We start from the raw sequence: 21537 nt of genomic DNA on the forward strand, positions 1-21537 counted from the left end.
ATCAATGAACAACTGGAGTGCCGCAATTATGAGTTGATGCTTCTCATCTCTCTCCCTTCCTGTCTGTCTGTCTCTCTCTCTCTCCTTCTCACTAAAAAATAATAATAAATTAATTAATTAAAATTTAAATTTAAAAAAAGCCAAATACAGACCATGATGCCCTTGCGAGACAAAAGAGTTAAAGGGAGGAAATCATGAATCTCAGATTCCTGATGCTCTCAACAACAGCCTTCGCCAGATGAACTCCAGAGGTTGAAAGGTATCTGGCTAGTGTGGGATGCTGAAGCCACTTTCCTGTGGCTGATGAATCTGATTAATTCACTGAGTAGAGCTGTCCAAGTGCCAAACCCTTTCCTGCAAGTGTTCCATGAGGTCCTGGGAATACTGATGATATTTCCGTCAGCACAACTGTTCTCTTTCTCTCTTTCTCTCTCTCTCTCTCTCAAACTCCTAATCCATATTTCCCGCTATTTACCCATGGATTGTCCCCTTGCCACATCAAAATAACCATGTCAAAGGCTGAACTTGTCTTCCTTCCTAAGACCTTTCCCCTCCCAGATTTCCCACTTTTCCTGGTCAAACTTCCCATCCTGTCCCAAAAGTTCTCCAGCTGTATGTAGCTCCTTGACTCCCACAGCTATTAAATTATTACATGTTCACTTCTGCATGCAGAGTTCATATTGTCCACATTATTTGTGTACCTTGATATGTGCTCTTTTTTTAATAATTTTGCAAATCAAAGGTGGTCTCCCCTACTGTGTGAGGTAGTACAGTAGTGGAATGTTACTATCATTTTTCCTGCCAATCTTGAATGTTGACACTGAGGCCTGACCGGGCGGTGGCGCAGTGGATAGAGCATAGGATAGAGATGCAGAGGACACAGGTTTGAAACCCCGAGGTTGCACAGGCTCATCTTGTTTGAGCAAGGCTCACCAGCTGGGATCCAAGATCACTGGCTTGAGCAAGGGGTCACTCGGTCTGTTGTAGCGCCATGGTCAAGGCACATATGAGAAAGCAAGCAATGAACAACTGAGGCGCTGCAATGAGGAATTAAGATGCTTCTCATCACTCTCCCTGTCTGCCTGTACCTATCTGTCACTCTCTCTGTCTCTGTCACACACACACACACACACACACACACACACACACACAAGAATGTTGACACTGAGGTTAACATTCTACTTCTATCTGACACCCCAACTGTAAACTATGTAATGGGATTCTAGTGCTTTCCGTCTCGGCTGTCTATTTCAGAATCAGCCAAAGGCACATGGAGCCAGCTTGGGAAAGGTGTTACTCAGTGATTATTGTTAAGTGTAAAACAATAAATACACAGCCACATTTTAGTTCAATTTCCTAATCTCTAAAAACTACAAGCAATCTGTACAATGATTGCTTCCTGGACTGTCTTATATACCTTACGAGTTTATTATGAAAATTGTATGAAATCATTTATATAGAAGTATATTTGGTAAATGAAAATAAAGTGTAAGCTGATAATGGTACTCTTATTGTCTTATTTCCCTTGCTTAGTTTTCTGGATCCATCTGTTGGCTTATAGCCAGTTTCATTTGTTCCTATCCTTTCTTCTGGTTCAGCCCTAGCCTATACTATTCTTATTGTTATCAAAATAGCTTCTTTTACTTCTTAAACTGGGATACACCCTTCCCCTCTTTCAAAGCACAGCTCACAGGCACCTCCTGTGGAAAAAGTTCCCAGTCTTGCAGAAGGAAATGATAAACTTCAGCTAGGCCATTACACCACTCCCTCAGGTTCCCCCAGGCAGCACGTGTTTAAGTGTCTAGCCTAGCACACAGTAATGGGTACTTTTGTAAGAGCGTCACCACTTGTAAGCACTTTCACTTACACCATCATCCTTAAAACGTTGGCACAGGCCCTGGCCGGTTGGCTCAGCGGTAGAGCGTCGGCCTAGCGTGCGGAGGACCCGGGTTCGATTCCCGGCCAGGGCACATAGGAGAAGCGCCCATTTGCTTCTCCACCCCTCCGCCGCGCCTTCCTCTCTGTCTCTCTCTTCCCCTCCTGCAGCCAAGGCTCCATTGGAGCAAAGATGGCCCGGGCGCTGGGGATGGCTCTGTGGCCTCTGCCCCAGGCGCTAGAGTGGCTCTGGTCGCAACATGGCGACGCCCAGGATGGGCAGAGCGTCGCCCCCTGGTGGGCAGAGCGTCGCCCCATGGTGGGCTTGCCGGGTGGATCCCGGTCGGGCGCATGCGGGAGTCTGTCTGACTGTCTCTCCCTGTTTCCAGCTTCAGAAAAATGCAAAAAGAAAAAAAAAAGAAAAAGAAAAAAAAAAAAACGTTGGCACAAATGTGATATATTTAGCTTTTTTTAATAAAAATAATTAAGGATAAATGACTTACCCAAGGCACGTAAGTTATTTAAAAAGAGGAGGAGCCCTGGCCAGGTACTTCAGTTGGTTACAGTGTCATCCTAGTATGCCAAAGCTGCAGGTTCAATCCTTGGTCAGGGCACAATACAAGAATCAACCAATAAATGCATAAGTAAGTGGAACAACAAATCAGTATTTTGCCTGACCAGTGGTGGCGACATGGATAGAGCATCAACCTGAAACTGAGGTTGCTGGTGCAAAACCCCAAGGTCACCAGCTTGAGTGAGGGCTTGTTGGTTTGAGAATGGGGTCGCTGGCTTGGGTGCAGGACCTGAGCCCAAAGATTGCTGGCTTGAGCCCAAAGGTCGCCAGCTTGTGCAAGGTGTTCCTGGCTGGCCTGGAGCCCAATGACCAGTCCTTGGTCAAGGCACGTACAAGAAGCAATCAATGCACAACTAAAGTGAAGTAACTAAGACTTGATGCTTTCCTTTCTCTCTCTCTCTCAAAAAAAAAAATCACTTTTTTTTTCTCTCTCTCTCTCTCTCAAATCAATAAATAATTTCTTTTTATTTTAATAAAATTAAAAAGAGGATGAAGTCACAGGTCTGGATTTGACCTACCTTATAAGGTTGTTGCAAAGATTATCTTACTTAGACAATGTGTGATGGTAGCTCTTATAAAAATAGAATCATGCCCTGGCCAGATAGCTCTGTTAGAGCCTTGTCCCAATACATAGAGGTTGCCAGTTCAAATCCCAGTCAGGACACATACAGAAACAGAATGATGTTTCTCTCTCTTTCTTTCCCCTCCCTTTCCTCTCTCTAAAATCAATCAATAATTTTTCTTTAAAAATGGAATATCTTAGCTCCAGTAATTCTTCCTCAAGAACGCCCTGACAGCCTACTCTAAATCAAGTTTTCATTACATGCTCACAAACATCATATACTTCCCTTCCCAGCACTTGTCTTAGCTGGACTATTACAGTAATAGGTTATTACTTGATTGTCTTCTCTCTCTAGACTGGAAGTCTATCACAATAATTTTGTCTGTCTTGTTCTCCATCAACTCTCCTACACTAGATACATTGCCTGGCCCGTGGCTCTTCAATTTTGTTGGCTGAATGAGCTAGACCTGAAACCCAAGCTTTCTGATTCATTCTAGGTTTAACTGTGGATGGGAAAACAGGCTACAGTGATAAGGAAGAAGATACAATGAGGTAACGTGTATATTACTCCGCTGAGATAAAAGGTAAATTTCAAGAACTAGAGAGCATTGCAGGGAAATTGTGGCAACAGTTCAGAAAGGTTTAAGGGGGGCACAGAACGGTTCAGTCTGGGGGGACACGTCTTCCACTGAGCGTGTAACCACCAATGAGGATGCATAAGATGAATGACCCCTCTGATCCAAGCATCCGGTCGGTTGCAGTTCGGTTCCTCTCTTCCGTACAGTGATCCAAGATGGCGGGGCCCGTGATTGAAACTCAGGTTCAAGATGGCGGCTTCCGGCTTCCCCCGAAGCGTCGCGCCTGGCCACCGAGGCCATACCCACTTCCGGTTTCCATTCCTCGGCATGGCCGCTTTAGGCTCTCTGCTCTCTAGTAAGTGGATGTAGGGCCGGTAGGTTCGGGAGCCCCCGAGGGCAGGGTTGGGACCCGTGAGCCGGCAGCAGAGCCTCTCTCTCAACTCTGCCCTGTTTCCCAGCAGGTGTCCGGAGGCTGCACTGCAGCGCGGCGGCTCGGGCAGGCAGCCAGTGGAGACTCCAGTGAGTGCAGGTTTGAGGGAAGTTAGGGGGCCGGAAGCTGTGCTGAGTCCTAACCGGACTGTTTTTCTCCACCCAGGCAGGGCCTGGCGGCCAGCCCCTCCGGCTACGGACCCCTTACGGAGCTCCCGGACTGGTCTTACGCGGGTGAGCGCTGATCTGCCTGTTAACTCTACGTTACTTCGAAGAGTTTCACCCAGAGAGCACGCCCCTGGACGCAGCGGGCGTGGGGGGGGGTGTCAGGATGGGGGTGTGTCTGCGTGAACAATATATTGAATTTTATAGGGCGAAGAAGCCCGTTTGTTTGTTTGTTGTAAATTAAACTACGCCAGTGGAAAATAAATCTAGAAAGGATCTTTTTGGCTTGTGCAGATGCAGATAAGCAGAAGATAGTTCTGATTTGGGGAGCCCCCCGGGGGGAGGGAGTGAAAAGACTTCGGTTTCGCAAAATGGGACTTGGTTAGGAAAGTTAGAAGAAACCACCCTTCTGTGTGGTGAGTACATTATTGAGAATTTGGTACCAAATGCAAGGAGAGCTCCGTGGAAGGCTGCCTAAATGAGCATCTCAGAGAGAGGAGTAGGAAAGTGAGAACTGAGGCTGGTGGCCGCCTTCAGAAAACTCTCTTCCCTTTAGTTTAATAAAACAAACCAATACTCTTGTTTCTCTTCATAACGTAAAAAAAAAAAACCGACAAAGAAAAGAAATTAGCCCTAGAAGGAAGGGACCTTAGAAAAATTGAAGCCACTCCTCATTCCCTCTATGGGACTACAGTTTCCTGGTGGGAGAATCGAGGCCCACAAAAGCAAATTACCTGTGATCACCCACTATGTAAGAGCATAGCCAGGACTAGAACTGAGCAGAGGCCAGGCTCCCTTCAACAGCAGAGAGACCTGAGTATTAATACTCTGTTGGATTTTTTTTTTTTTACAGAGACAAACAGAGAGTCAGAGAGAGGGATAGAAAGGGACGGACAGACAGATAGGAACGGAGAGAGATGAGAAGCATCAATCATTAGTTTTTCGTTGCGCGTTGCGACACCTTAGTTGTTCATTGATTGCTTTCTCATATGTGCCTTGACCGTGGGCCTTCAACAGGCCGAGTAACCCCTTGCTCGAGCCAGCGACCTTGGGCTCAAGCTGGTGAGCTTTGCTCAAGCCAGATGAGCCCGCGCTCAAGCTGGCGACCTCCCGGTCTTGAACCCTGGGTCTCTACCCACTGCGCCACCGCCTGGTCAGGCTCTATTGGATTTTATAGGAGTATGATCCTGCTTAATTAGCTGCTTGGTGCCTGAGGCAGATGGTGAAGATTTTTTTCCTACTTGTTATTTACTGTAGAAAGCTAGGATCTCCTTGAAGTAGAATATTGGAAAGACTCTGGAATTGATTCTTAACCCAGGCTTCTCTACTTGCAACTTTGTAGATCTTGTTTTTTGTTTTGTTTTGTTTTGTTTTTTTCTCAAGTGAGAAGCTGGGAGGCAGAGAAACAGACTCCTGCATGCCCGAAGACCGGGGTCCACCCGGCAAGTCCCCCTATGGGAAAATGCTCTGCCCGTCTGCGTCTATTGCTCCCTTGGCAACAGCTATTTTAGCACCTGGCCATGGAGCCAACCTCAGCACCCGGGGCCAACTTGTTCCAACCAAGCCATGGCTAAAGGAGGAGAACAGAGAGAAAGGAGATGGGGAGGGGTGGAGAAGCAGATGGTAGCTTCTCCTTTGTGCCCTGATAGCAAATCAAATGCCCTGGGACATCCACATGCCTGACGATGCTCTACTGCTGAGCCAACCGGCCAGGGCCTCTTTGTGAATCTTGGATGAGTTACTTACCCATTTATGCTTGTGTTCCATTATTAGAACCATAGTGACTTGGGAGTTATTTATATCCTACTGCTCAGGGTCATCGCCTAGGTCTGATTTTTCGCACATCTGCCTCCTGAGGTTACATGTTATCACATGGTGCACAGAGTTAGTCGCTGCTGCAGATACTGGTGTGCTAGGAGCTTATGATGTGAATTTTTGGAAAAGTTTTAAAGAACTGAATTTCAAAAATTTCAACCTCCAGCATAAATGGGTTAATTGTATCTTTCAGTTCCCACCTTTGTAAAAGAATACCTATTTCACATGGTTCTTGTAAAGATAAAATGACATGCCAGTGTAAATGCCTGGCGTACACAGGATTGGTTCCCTTTATTGACAAATAATGTCTCTTACCTGTCTTACCTCCAAACTTTTGTGCAGTTTTCACTCTGATTCTTTGTTGAAAGTGCCCTTTCTCATCAACTCCATTATAAGCTATTTGAGACACTGCATCTTTTTAGCAAGTCTGCAGATATTTATGAAATTTTTATTATATGCATATGTGCCTACACTACAGTGAAAGCTTAGCAATACATTTCCTAATCCCAAGGAACTTAAAGTCTAGAGGGGAGCCTGAGCCGTGGTGGTGCAGTGGATAAAGTGTTGACCTGGAATGCTGAGGTTGCTGGTTCGAAACCCTGGGCTTGCCTGGTCAAAGCACATAGAACAAACAACCAAGGAACAGCTACAGTGAAGCAACTACTCATTTCCCCCTGCCCCACTGGAAAAATCAATAAATAAAATCTTTAAAAAAAAAAATTAAAGTCTAGATTGGAAAACAAAGCATGGACATTTAAAAAACTAAGTGATAATACTTCAATATTCTGCTCCTTTCCAAAAGGATTGAGATGGCTAAATAAGGTTAAAAACAATAGTACAAGTTTCCCAAGGCAAATAGATGAATATTAAATGATTGATATACATTCCTTTCAGAAGAAACAGTTGGAGATGTTAGAGAAGGGTTTCTGGGACAGGTAGGGCTTGAGGAGAGCCTAAGGATGAGAATTTGACTGGAAGGAAAGGCGAGAGGTGTTTGTCTCGGTATGGAGTGAGATGGAGTTTAGCAAAGACTGATGGTGAGTAGAACAGTGATCAGTTTGCTTGAGTGGAGGGTTTCTGAAGATAAAACAAGCATTTCAGTATTGCAAAGAACCTTGAATTCCAGCTAATGAGGGGTGAGTGAAATAGAGTAGGAACATGCCTAGCAGTTTATTCTTGGTGGTTCTGGCATACTTCACCCTTGAAGACGAGGGACATGTTTTAAGGAGAGTTTTACAGCGGGTGTGAAATGGAAAAGAGGAGCTAGAAATTGGTTTTCCACTTGTTCCTGTCAGTGCTTTCACAGGGTGCTACAGGCCATATCTAATTTTCCTTTTCTCTTACTTCTATCTACAGATGGCCGCCCTGCTCCTCCAATGAAAGGCCAGCTTCGAAGAAAAGCCCAAAGGGAGAAGTTTGCAGTGAGTGGCTAGAGCCCCAGCCAGGGCAACCTGCATGTAATAAGAAGGAGAAAGTTGAAATCGTAATTTGTCTTGATCTGTGTTGACACCTAAACTAACATGTACCCCTCACAGTAAGGTTTTAACAGTGCTGTGAAAAGGGAGGAATAGAGGGAAGTACTCTTAGGGCAGGAACCAGAAGTAGACATTTTGCCACACATTTTACTGTCTTCCTGCTACTTCCCAACCCAGGACCTAGTCCCACCCTTCCCCAGTCAACAGTGTCATTTTCCAGCTGAAAACTCTGACTTTGATATGTGAGTAAAAGGATGCGCGGTGCAGAGCTCAAGCCCCAGATGTGATCCACACTTTTCCTGTCTGTTTCAGAGACGAGTTGTACTGCTGTCACAGGAAATGGAAGCTGGATTACAGGCATGGGAGCTCAAGCAGCAGGAGAAGTTGCAGGAAGAAGAAAGGAAGCAGAAAAATGCTCTTAAACCTAAAGGGGCTGCTCTGCAGAGCTCATGATCAAGTCAATAAAAAGCAACTCCTATTTCCCTTTCGCAGCCTCTCTGGCCTTCTTTTTCATCACCTAGATGCTTCATCCCAGCCATTTTTTTGTTCTCCAGCTATCTTCAGAGCAAAAAAAACTTGGACGCCACAAAAACAGGCTATCAGAGCACTGGCTGGAAGGGTTGGCTCAGTGCCCTCCTCTCTGTCTCCCTTCCAGTTTAGGGGTCTCTTGCTCTGGGATATTTACCCCCTCCTTTGCAGGTCATAGGTTTGGCCCAACTATGAGCAGTTACTACTCCACAAACATGAAAAAGGGACAGCAGCCTGACCAGGCGGTGGCGCAGTAGATGGAGCATCGGACTGGGATGCGGAAGGACCCAGGTTCGAGACCCTGAGGTCACCAGTTTGAGCGCAGACTCATCTGGTTTGAGCAAAAAAAAAAAAAAAACTCACCAGCTTGGACCCAAGGTCGCTGGCTCGAGCAAGGGGTTGCTTGGTCTGCTGAAGGCCCAAGGTCAAGGCACATATGAGAAAGCAATCAATGAACAACTAAGGTGTCGCAATGAAAAACTAATGATTGATGCTTCTCATCTCTCCGTTCCTGTCTGTCTATCCCTGTCTGTCCCTCTCTCTGACTCTCTCTCTGTCTCTGTAAAAAAAAAGGGGGGGGGGCAGCAGTTTTCTTTGTCTTAGCCACCATTCAAACCTGAAAAGCCTATGCACAGCTCAGTCTGTGTGCACCTACACATTTAATAAATGTTTTGATGAAAAAAACTTTCCAGCTAAGATACATTTCTTGGCAAGCCACTGGTGTCAGTTTTTCTAAGCCCACGATACATGGCCCAAGTGGATACCCCCACTGGGAAGGCTGACATGGAAAGAACCAAACTTGAGTGTTGTGTGTTCTAAGGATTTGGATCTTGAGGTTTCTGTGGTACTGACGAATTCCAGAAGTTGTTTGGAGAGACGGTTGCCCTCCTGACCCCAATTTGTGTAGGGAGCCCTGGAGGCATTCAACCCCTAACAGTCACTGCGTATTTGATGGTATAGGTATTCCCCATATACCTCCCACTATCCTGTTAGCTGGCCCCCAGACCCAGAGAAACCTATTATTTTATTGATCATGGATTCTGTGTGGAAAGAACATTTGCTCCTATTACAATAGAACACAACTTTTTTCCCATTCTCATTGCCACAACTTGTGTTAGTTTCTGGATATCTAGGATTTCTGGAGCTTCCTCCTACCTGACCTAATTTCTGTCAAACCTCCAGTTATTCCCTTCCCTGGCTTTCTTTCCCTCCTTCCCCACCAATACCTCCTTCCCCTCTCGCTGACCAGTGCAATTCTTGGGTCTTAGATTTCGCTGATGGTTGAGTTTTCTGTCTCCCACACTTTTCCTGCTCCTGTTATTCTGCTTTTCCAGATCTACGTCTTAACCTTTCTTATCTGTCTCCCTTTCTCAGTCTGAGTGTTAGCCTGCCCTCCCCTTTTCCTGCATACCTCCACCTTTTGTTCTCAGACTGGTCAGTCCTTGAAGGAGATATTACTGAAGGAACTGCCTTCTTTTCCAGTGAAGAGAACTAAACCCTAAAGTCTCAACTTCCAATCTCTCTTCTAACAATTGCACCAAACTTCATTTACCTTTTCCCAGATTCCATGGCCTTGCAACACTTTCCTCCCCAGCCAGTTCTAATTTAAGGAGCAAGCCAGATTGCAAGTGGCATAATAAAGGAAGCACATGAGTTCTTCTACAAGGATGGGACCCCTAGATCCAGTTTGGTTGTTTGTTGATGGGTTTTGTTATTGCTTTTTTTTATTTTATTTTTTTAACAGGGTGAGGTCAATAAGAGACAATGGTTTAATTTGGTTTAGTCACAGGGCCCAACAGACAATCCCCCAACCCAGGTCTCAGGACATGGAAGACCCACCACCATCCCAGACTCTGAATTTGTTTGCCCCAACCACTGAGCCTCCCAGTACTTCCCACTCTGAGGTAAGGCAAATGCTGAATACCAGAGGAATCAAGGCACCCAAAATATGCTTAGGGGGAGAACGTCTCCCACATCCCTTCTCCTGGGTCTCCCCACAGTCTCCTGCTCTCAGCTGTGGCCTCAAACTCCTGGAGATGGCAGCCTTCACCACAGAAAGTCAACTTAGGTTGGGTTTGGGTTTTTGTTTTTTTTTACCAGGCTCTTGGCTGTAATTGGATTCAGGCTGAAACAACCACGTCCGCACCGGGAAAGGAGGGCATTGGGGCGGGGGCGGAGGAGAGGCTGTGGGAGAAGGGAGGGACCAGAGGAGAGAGCGAGAGAGGACTCGCGATCCAGTTCGCCGACTAAGCAGAAGAAAGATCAAAAAACAGAGAAGAGGGGACGAGCAACAGGCGCTTCCAAGAACAACTGCCTCATCTTCCAGCGGACAGCGCTCTAGGAACCCAAATTCAGTGCCTCCCGAAGACAAAGGCGTCCGAGGGAGTGGCGGCGCGACCCCAGGGCTTGGGCCCCGCCGCGGAGCCCGCACGACCGGTCTGCCCGGACGGTCGCGGACCATGTCTCCCGCCCCTCCGCCCGCCCGCAGTCTGCTGCTCCCCCTGCTCGCGCTCGCCACCGCGCTCGCCTCCCTCAGCTCGGCCCAAAGCAACTTCAGCCCCGAAGTAAGTGAGCTCCTCCGGTCCACCGGAGTCGTGCAGCCGAGGAGGCGAGCCCGGGGGTCTCCGAGGGGACAGCCCCCCTCGGAGAGGAGGGGTCTCGGTTGCTCCGTCCTGCAGGACCCCCTCCTTTTCCATTACCTCCTCATCTCCAGACTTCCCAGGTCGATCCAGCTTTTGCCTCCTCCACTCCCCCACCCCCGCCGCCGCCTTCTCTCCCGCTCCTTTCCCTGGAAGAACTTTCCAGCCGGGCCCACCACTCCCCACCCTCCCCAGCTCCCCCGGGCTCTGAGCTCAGCTCTGGAACCAGCTGGGAGCCTGAGAAATATTTGGACTCCGCTCAGACCCGCGCTGTCTTGGTTTCTTGTCATGTGCGAGAGTTTGTTGTTCCTTCAACTTCCCAGCTCTCCCGCCCGCGCTCGCCGGCGCCCGCGCGGCCAGCGGGGCTCGGAGGACCGCGGCCCCAGCCCCCCACGCTGTGGCCGCTGCCCGCCACCCCGCGCATTCGCGCCGAGCGGGGCTCGCGGGTGGACAGCGGAACGACCCCGGCCCGCACCCACCCCCGTCTCCCGGAGAGGATCCCTATAGGTCCCGGCCCAGGAGCCCTGGCGTCGGGGGTCGCGGCGCTGACGCCCTGGCCGCCTCTCCCTACACACAAAGCTCTGCTTGTGAGCGGGGGCTCCGCGGGCCGCCGCCTCCTCCCCTGCCCCCTCCCCCGTCGGCGCCTTTAGGCCTTTTTTAAGTTTGTTTGTTTGTTTGTTAATTGTTTTTCTGCGTTAATTGCATGGAGACTGGGGGCGTCGCACAGGGGAGTGGGGAGAGGGCCCGGGCTCGGGCGCCTGCAGCCCGCACAGGTCCCGACTGACTCCCGCGACCCCTAACCCATTCCCCGACATTGGCCCACCCGGACGGGAGGAAGTCGCGTGGGAGTTGTCTGAGGAGCTTTTTCCTCTCTCTCCTTTATTTTGGAGTGAAGGTGGGAGACGGATTTGATCAGCTTCTTATTTTGGGACATCCCAACCCACTCAGCCCTGCGAAGGCCTAGGTGCCTGGGTGCGGTCAGGAGGGGCTGGTAAGGGCCCGAGAAGGGGGAGGGGATCTGGACTTGGCTTCCTCCAACCCCGACCTCTCCTTCGTCCCACCCCTAGAGGAAACATCTCCAGGAAGAACACACTCTCTCTGTCCTGAAGGGATCTGAGGCTAAAAGGAGAAGGGTGGCACGAGGAATGGGGGTGACCAGAAGTGTGAAAATCTGCCCTGTGGTTAATCCTGGCACTGGCCAGGAAGAGGAGGCATCCTCTTTCCAGGCGAGTCTTCATCGCCTGAGAGTTCCCAACAAAAGGAGCCTAGGCATTTGAGGGGCAGCCCACTGCCAACATCTGCCCTACCTTATTCCTATCCTTGCCCCACTAGGCCCCCTAAAAGAGGGGCAGCAGCCCCCATTCTGCTTTAAGTGGGTCATGGACATCCCAATGCCAGAAGCACCATTTGCCTCTGGTCCCTGTAGGGATAGGAGGCAGGGAGGGGAGGAGCAGGCCCAGAGGCTGCCATCCAGAGCCTGCTGGAAAGCCAGAGATCCCCACCACCACCACCACCAGCCATCAGGCCAGAGATGGAACCAGTTCCATTGACTTTCCCCTAGGGCAACAATTTTCAACCCGTGTGCCACAAGAATTTACATGCAATACCTGACATGTCAAGGGCACTGACCTCTTTTCCCTTAGGTTATCAAATGAAAAAATGACAATAGCTATCCAGTGTGAATGAATCAAAATTATACTTATTTTTTTGTTAGTTCGGCAAAAATATATTTTTTGTTGTGCCAAAGAATTTTAGGAATTAGTTTATGTGTGCCATTAAATGAAAAACTTTGAAATTTGCTGCCCTAGGGGAATATGTTGCACCACAAAATTTTCAAGACGAAGCCGGTTGACTGAGTTCGTTGACCCAACATAGTTGCTCTCCTCTCCAGGCCAGTCAGAAGAAAGAGCTGGGGTGGCCAGGCCTCAGGCAGCTGGGTTCCTCCCACCAGGCCTCCGTAGTCCTGCACCAGCTTCAAGACAGCCCTCTCCTCCCCTTGGCCTGTCTGGCACTCATCCCTTCCCCCACCCAGCCGCAGACACAAGAGTCCTCTCTTCTGTGGTTCCGACCTCATAGTCTCTGTGGTTCTTGCTTTGCTCAGAGTCTGCCCCTGTGAGGGAAGAAAGCCTAGGCCTGGGAGGAGAGGGATAGGGGCACCTCCTTTCCAGGCCTTTTGGTTCTCTTGACTCAAGGGAAGTCCCTTCTTTGAGTAATCTGCACTTTTAACTATTGGGTGTAGGGTAGAGATTGTGGGAGTGAATATTTTATACCTTGCCTACCTTCCTGAAAGACTCATCAAGGAAAGGGATTTATCCCAGAGTTTGAAGCTGTGGATTCTCCCCACCTCTTTGCCACCTCCCTTTTGTCATCTTGCCCTAGAATTCCCCTCAGTTTTATTCCCAGAGGTTTGAGGGGCTTGACCTCAGCGCTCCTGACTCCAGCTCTGCATAAGCCACTTGAATCTTTCCCCAAATTGAACCCCTACCAGGGGCCCTAAGTCTGGGGTGTGTCTACTTTACAGGTAAGGCTGAGGGCAAAGGGAGTTTTCCTACACATTTAGGCATAGGCCACAGCGGGCTTCCCGCAGGCACTAGCTGAGGCATCAGCAAGCGCAGGTCAGGGCAAGCATACAGCTGTTGGGGAGAGCAGCCCAGGCCTGAGTACCCTGCTCTGCTCCCTTTGGTGTACCAGAGGTTAAACTTCCCTCCCTCCTCTATTCTGAGGAGGGGCTCTCAGAGCAGGGTGGTGCTAAGGTTACTGCAGCCAGGCCTGTTGGCTGGGGAAAGGCTGGGCTGTTTATATCTCTGGCCCTACCTCTATCATCCTTGGGGGATCACTTCCCAAAACCATGTTGCAATTCTTGCCCCTGCAGGCTCAGATCCCCAGTCAGCTGCTCCTGAATCACCTCTAGCCACTGTGCAGGAGCACTGCTCCACCTCCAGCCACTGTGCAGGAGCACTGCTCCACCTCCAGGGTGTGGGCCTAGAGGTGGAGGGCCACATGGAAATTTATCCTAATAACCTGGGGTGGAGGGTGCAGCACCTAACAACAGCTTCAAACCCTCTGCACCCCATTCTCCCGTCCCAGGCAACCAGCTGCTCCTCTCAACAAGGTTTTGCAGCACATATACCTTTTAGTCAAATGCCAAAAACCTAACTACTTTAAGGCAATATGCCAGACTTTATATTATGAAGAATTCACAACATACCAGAAATAAAATACAGTCACCAAGTCTCCACCTCACCCCCATCTCCCATTCCCTCTACTGAGATCCTTAAATGGATGGTTTAGGTCCCAAGCCCTAGGTCAGATGCTGCTTGGAAGGAAACAGCGGCAGGATTCTAGCTCTGGCTGCATCACACATCTCACCACCTGCAGAGGCCCCCAGCTTGCCCTGTCGGCAGCCAGCCTCGGCCCTAGCTGCTTTTCTGCCCTCTCTTCTGAAATAAAAAAACAATCTCAGCTGTGATGGTCCTGGAGGCTTGGCATCCCTCTCCCATGAGGCCCTCAGCCTCTTCCCTCTCCTGAGTAGACATCTGAAAACTCAGTTAAACAACCAGGGCTCCCATCCTCAAGACAGCTATAGCCAAAGTCCAGAGCTGGGGCCCACAGCTCCAAGATGACAAGCCATACTGGGGCCTGGGCCATAGTTCAGGTCCAGCCTTGTAATTCCGCCAGAGCCAGGCTGAAAGCTCATTGTCCTTTCCTCATCAAGTGGAGGGTGCATGCCAGGTGGTACCATGAGAAGGCAGTGGCTTCCCTTGGGTCAGGTGAGGATGCTCTAAGCCACATCCCTTTCCCTACAGGCCTGGCTGCAGCAATATGGCTACCTGCCTCCTGGGGACCTGCGTACCCACACACAGCGCTTGCCTCAGTCGCTCTCAGCTGCCATCGCTGCCATGCAGAGGTTCTATGGTCTGCGAGTGACAGGCAAGGCTGATGCAGACACCATGAAGTAAGTGCTAGACCTTGGCAGGAATTCTGCCCAGCGCCCACTGACACAACACTGAGCACCATAGAAGTTGCTACATGAATGCCTGCTCCTGCCCCTATACCTCATCCCCACATGCTGATCCTGGTGCTTTTTTTTTTTTTTTAATTAAGTAGGATACAGAGAGGCAAAGACAGACTCCTGCATGCACCCTGACCAGGATCCACCTGGCAAGCCCCCTAAGGGTGATGCTCTGCCCAACTGGGGTCACTGCTCCATTGCTCAACAACAAGCTATTTTAGTGCCTGAGGCAAGGCCACAGAGCCATCCTTAGTGCCTGGAGCCAACTTGTTTAAACCAAGCCATGGCTGCAGGAGGAGAAGAGAGCGGGAGAGGGGTAGAGAAGCAGATGGTCACTTCTCCTGTGTGTCCTGACCGGAATTGACCCCGGGACTTCCACACACCCACCAATGCTCTCACTGAGCTAACTAGCCAGGGCCTGATCCTGGGGCCAGTGTCCCCCTGTTCTCTGAAGACCTTTCTCTTTCATACACTATCCTGACTCCAATCTTCACACTCAAACCTATCTCAGGGCCATGAGGCGCCCCCGCTGTGGTGTTCCAGACAAGTTTGGGGCTGAGATCAAGGCCAATGTTCGAAGAAAGCGCTATGCCATCCAAGGCCCCAAATGGCAGCATAATGAGGTTACTTTTTGGTGAGTCCAATAGGCAAGTGCCCTTTCTCATATTGGGTGACCCTTCCCTATCAGTTGTGCTTACAGAGACTCAGAGGCACCTTGCCATACTCAACTCTTCCCGGGATGCCTCCTTGGGAGTGGGGAGTAAAATGGCTATAAACCAGGAGAGAGGTGCAGCTTGTAAGGGGAGAGGGGTAGAACCCAAGGCTAGAAAGCCAAAGCCTGAGGGTCCTCTGAGTTCTCGTACTTGGGGCAGAAGCACTGTGAGGCAGCCGGAAGAGTTGGGTCAGGCAGAAGTGGCTGAGCAGTTTAGCCAACCTGGGAGAGTACAGGGACAAATTTTACCCCTTATAATTCTAACATACTCTAATCTTCTCCCCACACGGCTGGATCTTAGCATCCAGAATTACACTCCCAAAGTAGGCGAGTATGCCACATATGAGGCCATCCGCAAGGCATTCCGCGTGTGGGAGAGTGCCACACCACTGCGTTTCCGAGAGGTACCCTATGCCTATATCCGCGAGGGCCATGAGAAGCAGGCCGACATCATGATTTTCTTCGCTGATGGTTTCCATGGTGACAGCACGCCTTTTGATGGCGAAGGTGGCTTCCTTGCGCATGCCTACTTCCCAGGCCCTAACATCGGAGGGGACACCCACTTTGATTCTGCAGAGCCCTGGACTGTCCAAAATGAGGATCTGAATGGTGAGCCCTGGGACTCTTATTCTGGGAAGAGTCAGTGATCATTTGTACAGGGTTCTCCTGCCTCCTCCCAAAACTTCATACCTCAAAATCTCAAGCCTATGAGGGACCAAAAAGATCTTCAGGTCTGACTTCCAACAAAAGCAGGAATCCAGTTTTGAACTACTTATGTGTGGTTCCTTCTTTTACCCAATAACTGACCTCTCTGTCAAAGACTTCAAAGTATCCACATCACCCACCACCACCCAGGCAAATGTCATTGTAGGAGAAACAGGCCCAGATAGGGCCTTAGCTTCCTTAATGCAAGTCTCCTGGAATTGTGATCCAGGCCCAGAGCACTCTCTCACCTCCTCCCAAAAGAGCTGGGTGGCTTTGTGACTTTTTGAGTGGAAAACATGGCAGGCAGGTTTGGATGTGAAGCTAAAGCCTCTGATGGGGAAGCTGGGAGTCTGAGGAAAGGGGCCCAGGCTGCCATCATAACCGCCCCATCTTTCCAGGGAATGACATCTTTCTGGTGGCTGTGCATGAGCTGGGCCACGCCCTAGGCCTCGAGCATTCCAACGATCCCTCGGCCATCATGGCACCCTTCTACCAGTGGATGGACACGGAGAACTTCGTGCTGCCTGATGATGACCGCCGGGGCATCCAGCAACTTTATGGCAAGTAATCTTAGTCCACACCTGCCCCTTTCTCTCTGCTCCTTGTCTTCAGCTCTCTGGTCTGCGTATTTCTTCCCCTCTCCGGTACTCCTCCTGACTGTCTCTATCTGCTTCCATTTTTGAGTCTACCTTTTCTGTCCTTTCTTAGCTGATTGCTTCAGTCTCCCTCCTCCCTTTCCAAGGGTGTGGTCTGCCCCATATATCTATCCTTTCCTCTCCCTCTGCCACCAAGTCTGATGTGCTCCTGTGTTCTCTGCCCCAGGGAGTAAGTCAGTCCCCACCAAGATGCCTCCTCAACCCAGGACCACCTCCAAGCCCTCTTTCCCTGATAAGCCCAAAAATCCTACCTATGGACCCAACATCTGTGACGGGAACTTTGACACCGTGGCTGTGCTTCGAGGGGAGATGTTTGTCTTCAAGGTAAGAGAAAGAAGTAGGCTGGTTTGGGGGACAAAGGGGCTCTGTGGAAAGGAGGCAGCGTAGAAACAGCAACAGGAGGACTAAAAACTAAAATGGAGGCAGTGGAGAAGCTTTGGGGACTGAGCCGGAGGACTAAGCAATGGGACATAATGTACTCTTACCGCCTCGACTGCCTCCCAGGAGCGCTGGTTCTGGCGGGTGAGGAATAACCAAGTGATGGATGGATACCCAATGCCCATTGGCCAATTCTGGAGGGGCCTGCCTGCATCCATCAACACTGCCTACGAGAGGAAGGATGGCAAATTTGTCTTCTTCAAAGGTAACCAGACCTTAGTCTTTGGGTGTGGTGAGGGTCTCCATAGATGAGCGGATTCCACTTAACTCCTCCATGGACCCTAGAACCCAAGTGGGACCTGGAGTCTGCCCTTCTGTCTCCTCCCCAGGCGACAAGCACTGGGTGTTTGACGAAGCTTCCCTGGAGCCTGGCTACCCAAAGCACATTAAGGAGCTGGGCCGAGGACTGCCTACTGACAAGATTGACGCTGCTCTCTTCTGGATGCCCAATGGGAAGACCTACTTCTTCCGAGGAAACAAGTAAGACCTCAACCCCTGGACCCCAGGCCTGCCTCCTCAGATACCACTACCAGATTCCCTCAATTCTGAAGGAAGATCCACTTTACCCCTGGGATGTTTCCCTGGAGAAGGAGTTGGCTGAGCCTCTGTTGTTGCCTAGCAACGGGCAGCCTCCATTGGGGGCTGAGTGGGATGTGACCGGGTCACCACTTCAGACCCGGTCATTTGACGCCTCCTTCCCCCAGCACCATGCCTCCGCTCCAGCAGCCTGGCACTGTCATTAAGAGCTGCTGGTGGCTCCTTCCAGCCTGGGCCCTCCCTCCCACCCCCACCTTCCGCTGCTTTCAGCTGCAGGCCCTCATTACTCAAAACCCTGTCCACAGCCACTCCTAGCTCACTGGTGAATTCAGCCCCAGGTCCTGCTACCCTCTGAGGATGTGCTCTGTGTCCAACCACATCCCTTCCTCTCCTCTCCATCAGGTACTACCGTTTCAACGAGGAGCTCAGGGTAGTGGACAGCGAGTACCCCCAAAACATCAAGGTCTGGGAAGGAATCCCTGAGTCTCCCAGAGGGTCCTTCATGGGCAGTGACGAAGGTGAGAGGGGTATGGGAGGTGTCTTTGAGGGGAGTTGCTGAGCAAGGAGTTAAGAGAAAGAAGGAGGAAAAATGGAGAGTATCACAGCAAAACAATGATGATAATAAGAGTGGAGCCCTCGCCATGGGCCCGGCACTGGGCTAAGTGCTCTCCACGTGTATGTCAGTCCCCACCACGCCTGCAGCCTGGTACTGGTATCACCCCACTCCCAGCAGAGGAAACTGCTGCTCAGTAGGGTGAAGAGATGAACTCCACTAGCCCTCATACTGACAGATTTTCCTTCTGCTCTTCTCTCTGGGTCCCCTGGATGCTGCCCCACCTCTGTCTTCTTTGCCACCTTCTTGCTGACCCCTGCAGTCTTCACGTACTTCTACAAGGGGAACAGATACTGGAAATTCAACAACCAGAAGCTGAAGGTAGAGCCGGGCTACCCAAAGTCCGCCCTGCGGGACTGGATGGGCTGCCCTTCGGGGGGCCGGCCGGACGAGGGGACTGAGGAGGAGACAGAGGTGATCATCATCGAGGTGGACGAGGAGGGCAGTGGGGCAGTGAGCGCAGCCGCGGTGGTGCTGCCCGTGCTGCTACTGCTGCTCGTGCTGGCAGTGGGCCTCGCAGTCTTCTTCTTCAGGCGCCATGGGACCCCCAAGCGACTGCTCTACTGCCAGCGGTCCCTGCTGGACAAGGTCTGACCCCCACCGCTGCCCGCCCACTCCTACCATGTGGACTTTGCCTCTGAAGGCCAGCGGCAGCAGATGGTGGTGGGTGGGCTGCTCCCACCCCTTCCAAGCTCCCTCCTCACCCCTGCCTCCTTTCTGTCCCATGACTGGCCCCTCCCACCCTCAACCCTGGCATTGCTTCTTCCCTAGATGGGTCCTCTGGGGGCTGAACAAGGGCCACCCCTTCTAGCCCCTGCCCTCAGGGGCCTCTATAGTTTGTGTATGTCCAGCCCCACCTGAATGTCTTGGCTCTGCACTTGAAGGCAGGACCCTCAGACCTCACTGGTAAAGGTCACATGGGGTCATCTGCTCCTTTTCCATTCCCTGACATAACTTTGACCTCTGAACTCTGACCTCAGGAGGCTCTGGGCACTCCAGCCCAGCAAGCCCCCAGGTATACCCAGTTGGTAGCCTCCCACCATTCTTTCTGGCTAAAAGGAATCTAACCTTTTGTGAGGGGAGACCCTGAAAGAGTGTGAGTGGGTGGGGGCTCCATAGCCACCTTAAGACCTTAGGAGGAAAGCTCAGAGAGGGTCAGTCCTCTCCACAAAGATCTGCCTCTCCCCCACCTACTGCCCCTGAGAACTTCATGGAAGGAGCCTGAGCCATTAAGGAGAAAACTGAGGCTGCAGAAACCCTTGGCAGGCCTACCCTCCCAAATGTTAGCCTCGGCTGAGGGTGAGCTGAGACCAGGGCTGCAGCTACCCGGGTGCAGCTGTGGGGAGAGACGAGGTCCAGAGCCCAGGGGGGAACCTCAAGGCCACAGAGAAGGAACCTTGCTCAAAGGCAGGCAGCTGCGGGAGCAAGTGCCAGGGCAGAGCAGTCAGGGGACGGGATGGGACCAAAAAGAAGTGCAGCAGGAGTGGATGGCTGGGCTAGGCAGGCCAGGCCAGCGAGGGAAGCCCCAGGGGGGCTGGGCACCTGGGGGAAGGCACCTCTCGTTGGAGCTCTCAGGAAGGGCCTGGGAAAGGCACACCGGGTCCTGGTGTCTTCCCTCTGACCGGGCAGCACAGAGGGCAAGGGTGAGAAGCCCAGAGACAGGAACAGAGATGGCACATCTGGGGACTGGCAGCTGGCCCTTAAGTGAGAGTTGCCACCTAGTTGGGGAGCAGGAGGCTCCCAGCAGAGGCAGCAGTCAGTCTGCCTCAGCCAGCCTCAGGGAGGGGGCAGGTGACTGCGCATTTCTTGTTTCTTGGTCAGGTTACCCCTCACTTCCTGATGCTCCCCCCCCTCAGCCCATCCTATCTGTGTCCTGTCCCCCCACCCCCACCCAGCCCCCCCATTCGAAGTCTCCTTTGGCCACCCTCAAAGGTGGTCCTGGTACTGGGGACTTGGGAGAGTGAGACCCTTCGGGGAGTGAAAGGAAAGGGACATCAGGGGTGGGGGCAAGGGGGGTGGGGGGAACGGGGTGAACGGTGCTGGCAGTTCGGCTAAATTTGTCTTGTTTGGGTTTTTTGTTTTTGTTTAATGTATATTTTATTATAATTATTATATATGAATTCCCTTCAAATTGTTCCTTTTTGTTAACAAGGGGCATGGGGAGGGGTGGGGGTGGGGGGCAGAGGCGTCTGACCCCAGGAACCTGCAGGGCGGGGCTGGGTCAGTGCCCTCTAAGGACATTTTTGACCTTGTTCAACCTTTCCACAAAGAATAAATGGTGTTTCACATTCCTTGTGTGGCTGCAGTTTTCTCATAAGGTGAATGGGATGTGGGAATGGAAAGGAGAGAGCGTGCTCATGAGCAATGCTTTCTAGGAGGTGGGATTTTGGTGTTTTTCATAAAAGAATGTTTTTTTCTTTGTGGACAAAAGGATTTGGGGGCTGGAGTCCTGGAGGAGAGCACACTCCGTGGGGGCAGGGGAGTAGGCCACAGAGCCCAGCTGCCCTTTCCCAACCTGGCCTAACAGGCTACCTTTGAGGCCCAGGGCAACAGAGGCAAGAGGAAGTGGTCAAGCTGAGGCCACTCGGAAAATCTTCCTAAATTGCATTACCCTGTCCTGTGATCTGGCCACAGACCCTGTTTCCTCAAGCCTCTGCTGCTGCTGGGGGATTCCCAGGATTCAGCCCCAGGCTGTGTGGCAGGCCTTCAGTCCTAGCCCTCAGGACCTCAGCCTCTTCCAGGTCTGGGGTTCAGCGCCTGGGGCAGAGGGAACAGAGGGAACAAAAGGCTGCCCCGTGGCCAGTTAGGAGCAGCCTGTCTCTGGAAAAACAGGGATCACACCCCAATTGCCCAGGAGAGACAGGAGGATCAGGTTGGAAGGGCAGAACAGAATAGCAAGGCTTTGTTTCCTTCTTCCTTAGAAACTACTGCCCAGACAGGGTTCCCAGGCTTAGGACCCACCCTTCCTTTGAAACCAGCCTGAAGGGAGGAATGGCTCAGTTGCTGAGTCAGCTCAGCTGGAGGGGAGCAGTCCTTCCACCACCAACTTCTTTCCTTTCCTGCCTCAGCCCAGCCCACCCTGGGCTTTAGCCCAGGCCCCCTCCACAGTCCCTGGCCCCACCTAGGCCATCCCTTCTATCCAGCTGCTATTCAGGGCTGCTTGGTGTGATTGCTTTGGCAGAAGGGGTACCCCACCTTCCTGCCAGCCAGGAACCCTGACCCTA

General features: G+C 51.2%; 2 protein-coding genes across 5 annotated transcripts; both read left to right on the plus strand.

Annotated features, from left to right (window-relative positions):
* Positions 1–3568: 3568 nt before the first annotated feature.
* Positions 3569–8036, plus strand: MRPL52 (mitochondrial ribosomal protein L52). Of its 4 annotated transcripts, none has more exons than XM_066388561.1 (5): positions 3592–3944; positions 4051–4108; positions 4185–4252; positions 7355–7426; positions 7786–8036. In XM_066388561.1, exons 1-5 carry the CDS (start codon positions 3839–3841, stop codon positions 7893–7895), a joined length of 414 nt encoding a protein of 137 aa, XP_066244658.1. In that variant the 5' UTR covers positions 3592–3838; the 3' UTR covers positions 7896–8036. The 4 variants fall into 4 exon arrangements, with proteins under 4 accessions (XP_066244659.1, XP_066244658.1, XP_066244656.1 ...); XM_066388559.1 differs by having other exon boundaries at positions 3732–3944; positions 4048–4108; positions 7355–7419; XM_066388560.1 differs by having other exon boundaries at positions 3732–3944; positions 7355–7419.
* Positions 8037–10183: 2147 nt separating this feature from the next.
* Positions 10184–20601, plus strand: MMP14 (matrix metallopeptidase 14). The gene is made up of 10 exons (XM_066341898.1): positions 10184–10565; positions 14447–14595; positions 15164–15286; positions 15666–15973; positions 16468–16633; positions 16896–17049; positions 17230–17368; positions 17493–17643; positions 18103–18218; positions 18576–20601. The coding sequence occupies exons 1-10, from the start codon at positions 10461–10463 to the stop codon at positions 18905–18907; spliced, it is 1743 nt and encodes a 580-aa protein (XP_066197995.1). The 5' UTR covers positions 10184–10460; the 3' UTR covers positions 18908–20601.
* Positions 20602–21537: the final 936 nt, after the last annotated feature.

The sequence above is a fragment of the Saccopteryx leptura genome, chromosome 6 (genome assembly GCF_036850995.1).
Source record: "Saccopteryx leptura isolate mSacLep1 chromosome 6, mSacLep1_pri_phased_curated, whole genome shotgun sequence".
In the NCBI taxonomy this organism is placed as follows: Eukaryota; Metazoa; Chordata; class Mammalia; order Chiroptera; family Emballonuridae; genus Saccopteryx; species Saccopteryx leptura.